Genomic DNA, 6,000 nt, shown 5'->3' on the forward strand with positions numbered 1-6,000 from the left:
TACTTGCCATGATGATAAGGCCTTTTGTTTCTAAATTCCACTCATCTCCAGGTTGGTGGCATGCAAGTCTAAAATGGATCTCAGAGGTCTTGCCTTGACATTGCTTCAGTTAACAGGCCATAATGGAGCGGCTGAATTAGGAACCTGGCTAATTGGCAGGCCTCCAGATGAACTTGGCTCCTTTACCATTTTAGCATTCCTCCTAATCCTCTTAACCCTCAATTCTCAATTCCTGTCTACCTTGGATCTTTTTCTTTTTCTTTTTTTCTCCTTCCTTCCTTCCTTCCTTCCTTCCTTCCTTCCTTCTGCATATTCTGGCCTGGAAATGGGCTTTGTATATAACATCTTTTTTCTCCTCCTTTTTAAAACCACATGCTGAATAATTTTTAAGTTAGGTACTATTCATTATGTCCAAAAGAGGAAAAAATTGCCCCAAAGAGTATTGCTATTCCAGAGGTCCATTGGTCTTTTCTCTGACTCTGGTTGACCTCCTCCTTCTCACTTTAGTTCTCAGAGGTGTAGACTAAGAGGAGTCCGATATTCTCATCCTGCTATAATAACTAGACAGCAAATAGGCAGGACTGAAAAAGAGGTGGAAATGGTTAAGCTGATGAGCTTCTTTTTGGTTGAGGTTGAGAGGGTAGATGGTAGGCAGAAGTCCAAGTCTTAAATCTGTGTTAGTTTTGTTTATCTGTGGGCATATACTCACAAATGCCCTCCCCTCATCCCATCTCTACTAAAGAAAAATGTGTCTATTTTCCCTCTCTACATACCCCTCACACTAAAAGCACACATTTCATGTCTCAATTTCACCTATATAAACCCATTTTAGATTATAACTTGCCAAAACTGTTGCTCAGAGGAATTACTTTACCATGGTATCCTATCTACAGACACCTATAGAAAAAAAGAAAATCTTATCCCAAAGTTTGCTTCTGTGCTTTGGTTTAGACAGAAGAGGATTGCTAATGTTCAGGTTTTAGTGATTTAGGAGAGGATATTCTCCCTCCAGAAGGGTTACTTTTATCCTGTATGATCTTATCTGAAAATGCAATGTTATCTCTCAGCTCCTAGCAAATATTGATACCTAGCATTAAGCACATCTGAGCCTATTGAAATGTATTTCAAGACACTGTGACCTTCTTAAAGGTAGTTCCATTAGTATACAGTCACCCCTTGTTGGTGTAAGAGGGACCTCTGCCCTAGACCTCACTGTTTAGAGAATCCTGTTCTGGTCATTCTCCAGCTGTACTCTCACAGAGTAAGGGACCCACAGGGCAAAGAACATACCTCCCAGATCCCTCTGGTTTGTGCTCTGGTACCTGATCTCAATTTTCTTTCCACATGGTCCCAGTTATATTTCCAAGTTCTGCATGGATCTTTTCCTTGGGTCCATTCTTTAAAGGGATGATCATATCTCTGATACGTGTACCTCTAGATCTTAGGGGTAGCGAGATGGCAGCAGTTTGTGAAGGTGTGTAACCATGGCCTACATAAACCAGCCAGGGTGTCCACACTCCTGCAAGTGAGGCTCCTTAAAGTTCTGGGTAGAGCTGGGGGTTGGAAGATCAGGGAGGTTTGCTGAGGGTCAGGGATAGGCTCTCTTCATGTTACTCCTTTCCAGTGCAGAATCCTGAGCAATCTTGAGAATTCTAAATTCGAATCTGCTTTCCTGGTCACTTTGAAGGTATATTTGTTAAGGTAGGAGGATAGAACATGTTTTATTTAACAATGTTTTAGCTTAATGTAAAATTTAATAGTCATATGCTATATATCCATTTGTGTTCTTAGTCCAGATCCCACAAATCTTAGGGGTAGGCTTGCTCTTAAATGCTTCTAATTCTTTCCCCCAGTACTTACTATAATGGTTGACATGATCATCTCAATAAGTGAATGAAATTGGGAGCTCAGAATGCCCCACCATGGCAGAATATGAGATCAGAAGTATAGACAGCCTATATTTATTTAGCCTTACGGTGTTATAGTTGTGGGGAAATCTGTTCAACATTGAAGCTCACAACGACAGGAGTGGAATTCATAAAGAAGCAAAAATTAAATCCAGGCTTTCTAATTTGTTTGTTACAGGATTTTGTTTATCATTTGTGGACTCCGTGTTTCTTATGTTACTTTCATGCTACATCTCATGATAGCTTGCTGATGTTTAACTCTTCTACTCTTCATGTTCATATAATGTTGAAATTTGCCTGAGATGCTAGAGTTTTTGGTCCCCACTTGTTTGACGATATCTAAATGGTTATTCCCTTTTAACAGGAAGCAGCACTCTCATTTATTGAGTATTCACTTTATGCCAGGAATTACATGAAGTGGTTAGCACACAGTATCACATTTAGTCCCTACAGTAATTTTACAAGGTAGGGGGATTTACCCTAGTATTACTACAGATGTGTACAATATCAGAAGTGCATAAGTGATTTGCCTAAGTCAAGACACAGAGTGGGGGAATAGGAATACATTTTTTTGAAAAAATGATAAGACCCTTATTTACTTTGAAAGCTAATGTCCAACAAATGTTAATGGAAATCTGCTTTGGGATGAGATATAAATAATACATTTTTACTATTTTTTCCTGCCTTTATTGTGTGTAGGAATTCAACCTTATTGATAGAAGAGAACTTGCACCACTCCAAGAACTGATTGAAAAACTCACCTCAAAGGACAGATAAAAGGACGCAGAGCTGTGCAAATTGTTCCTCAAATGAAGTGTGTGGAGTTTATTTGGATTTGGTTGTGTTTTATTTTTATCTCGGTCATTTTTGTCATAGGTTTAGGGGGCTTGTTTGGGTTTCTTTTTCTTTATTCTGAGTAAGTGAAACCATATTCAATTGCTAGAGGAAGCCAAGAACCATTCTCTGTAAATTTGATAGGGGTAAGTTTTGTCTTAGTGGCATATGGTGTTTTTTTTTGTTTGTTTGTTTGTTTTACTTGGTTTGCTTACTTGCAGAATTTTTGATAATACTGTATGCTGAAAGAAAACGCTTGCTGATTGGACTGATGACAGTTGGGGGTTCTGTGTTGTGTAAATTGTGGCCAATTTCTGAAGTCCCCAAAAGACTTATGTTTTTAAGTGCCTTGGTAGGCTCACTTCTGAGGTGCAAAGCACAGACATAGAACTGAACAGGGCTTGAACAATATTAGGATTACTACCCAGGGCACTTACTGATGCATGTTTTAAAATGTCTATGATAAAAGCCATAGTTTACCAAAATTGGTGATCTCCAGCTTTTACTACATTAAAGAAACACAATTTGTAAAGGTGTGCATGTAGAACGTACAAAATCAGTATTTATTAATTATTTTTGATATTGATGGTAATTCTGTTCAACAAATGTTTAAAGTTCTACAAGCAGGTCTTTCTTCCATCTCTTGATATCTGTGATATTGAAACTAAAGGATGTTGAAGTGTAATACCTATTGCATTTTAGCTTCTTTCTACATGTTAACTGCACTCTAGGTGTAAAAAATTCAGGTTTTATATAGGTTTGCCATCTTCAGAGGTGATGCTGAACTGTGAGGTTTCTTAGCAATTGCCAAATGAGCCATAAGTCTAGAGAATTCCCTTCTACTTTGAAGAGGATGGGATGGATAAGAGTGTGTGTTTGGTTGGGAGGGTTTGTTTGTATGGGGAGCTATAGATGGAATTGTATGATGAGTCAAGTTCAGAAAGTCTTGTCTTAAAATCCTTGAGTAGAGTGGCATGAAGTTTTTAACCAATTTCTTGTAAACAAAGTCTTAGAGACTTCCTTTTAGGAATCAACTTCCATGAGAAGTTAAACATAAATTATTAATTTTAGGTGTAGACATTAAACATGGAATTTAAGGACTGTTTGGGGGAAATTGATCACTCTCCAGCATTTCCATTCAGTGAATGGAGCTGGTGTTTGCCTGTCATTTTAAAATGATACAGTACCCTTCTCTGCTTATGATAGGCCCAATTTGAAGCATTCTGACTTCTGATTTTTCTACTGTGAAAGGAAATCTTTTTCTTTGCAGTGATATCAAACAATGTAAGTGCTAATTTAGTAGTTATCAACTTTTACATTTTATTTGTCATGGCTTTCTAGTGAATTATTCCCATAAGTAAAAAGTTCAGAAAGTTAATTTTTAAAATAATTTTAACATTTTTCACTTCAATTTTAGTCTTGAGAAGTATCTTTTTCAGACTTCCTTTTGATTTTGTCATTTCTGGTAAGATCTGTTTCCTTCAGTTACAAATATATATTCTTCCTTTAGTGTGAAATATATACCTTTTTCCTTGTGGAATAGAAATCTTGCTTTGAAATTATATAGACTAAAAATGGTCAGTAGGCGAGAATCTAAAATTAAATAAATCAGTCTGTCTTTGCCATTAACAGGGAGAGCAGTGATATAATGTAATGCCATTACAGTTATGATGACTAGGAACTGCCTTTTTCTCCATTTCATTTCCAACAATCATTCTCCAAGTACCAACAGTAGAAGTAATGGGAGAGCCTGGCAAGTATGTTGGACATTCATTGGTAATGGTTATTGATAAACTGCAGTGAGAAGTAACTGATGTCCTTAAAACAAATATTTTATTACCTAGGTAGGTAATATCAATCCCTGTAGGTTGATTCAGAAATAAAATTTGGCATCAAGTGACATGGGGTCCTATTTATTGATGAAAATGAAGCATGATTATTCCAGTAGTCTTCCATACTGCGTTGGACTTTGTATCATCCTAGTAACAAAGGGGTTGCAAATAGCCAAGTGTAGAAAATACTGAAAAATTGTTCTTGCTCTTTTAAGCCTTACACAGTAGTACACTGTAAAAATGGAAGGATGTTTCTATAAAATAATGTTTAGTACTAGGCCCTACTTTCCTACTGTGTGTAGATAGGAGTTTGTTGTCACTGTGTCAGAATCTCAGGTGCCTGCTTCTGAGTATTCCTTTAAACAGAGGTATTATTAGGAAGTAGGGAGATAATGTACGCATGGATATGGTAACAAAGTAGAGAAGTTCTCCCAGGGAGAGGCCTGGCATTGTACATGGGGTTACATGGCTACAGGTAAGGAAACACCCACCAGAGCATGTGAGAAATAACCAGTTTAACAAAACTTGCTTTGATTTGATTCATTTCCATGAGCGTTCATAAGATGCCCTTTATAAAATAAGGATCAAATCCTGGTTTTGTAGCACTTTGCTTACGAATATGTATTGGATTCTTACCAGATCTCTTAATTTAGTTTATAAATAACCAAGATAATGATTTCCCCCCTGCTCTTTATGCAGAGATTTAAAGCAGAAGTTGGTTTTCTCATCCACTAATTAAAGCATAAAATATCAAGTAATAAGTTAACATAGTATTATTATCACAATGCTTTGGTTAAGTGTTGAAATGAAGCAAGTTTTAGGAGTTATTTTAAATGATGGAAAATTAATAATCCAAGAGTGAAAATCTTTCGGTAAGCAGTAGATGGTGCTACTGGCTCTCATTTGCTGACTTGATTGTTCTGTTTCCCATAAAAACCATGCCATTAGACTTCATTAAAAGAGTAAGCATGTGTTAGTTGGCTGGTAGAGGCTTTGGAGGTCAGTTTACATCGAAAGATTTTACATTGCTCTTTCTACTTGTGTTATTTGTAAATGGTAAAGGGTGAGCATAAAATGTATTGGCTGGGAGAAGACAGGTTTAGTGTATAATATATCTCAGATTAAGTTACTGCCTGGCTTATCAGGAAAGATAAAACACTACAATCTCTTATCTTCAGGAAATACAGATGATGTGGATATTTATATTTTACATGTAATCACCAGACTCCATTTTATGTGTTAGCATTTTCCTTGCTTATGGGAAAATAGCAAAATGACATTTCTTTTATACCTTTGTGTACACCCTCTCTGAGAGAGGTTTTGATAACCACTGAAATGGTGAAATGTGAGATACAATTATTAAGTTAGTTGTAGGACTTTCTTTTAAACATCCAAATGAGAGTTGATCTTCAGAGTGGTTCCTGTGG

General features: G+C 36.7%; 1 protein-coding gene across 2 annotated transcripts in view; it reads left to right on the top strand.

Annotated features, from left to right (window-relative positions):
* The window catches only part of MOB1B (MOB kinase activator 1B), a 50,655-nt gene extending 46,014 nt beyond the window's left edge, over positions 1-4,641 (top strand). For both annotated transcript variants that reach the window (XM_047090733.1, XM_047090734.1), the window contains one exon: positions 2,607-4,641. In XM_047090733.1, coding sequence (XP_046946689.1) covers positions 2,607-2,684 — 78 coding nt within the window. In that variant the 3' untranslated portion in view covers positions 2,685-4,641. The remainder of the gene's footprint in view (positions 1-2,606) is intronic.
* Positions 4,642-6,000: the final 1,359 nt, after the last annotated feature.

Source organism: Lynx rufus, unplaced genomic scaffold (genome assembly GCF_022079265.1).
Source record: "Lynx rufus isolate CCGP_SWC_20201006 ecotype Redwood Valley unplaced genomic scaffold, mLynRuf1.p SCAF_3, whole genome shotgun sequence".
Taxonomy (NCBI): domain Eukaryota; kingdom Metazoa; phylum Chordata; class Mammalia; order Carnivora; family Felidae; genus Lynx; species Lynx rufus.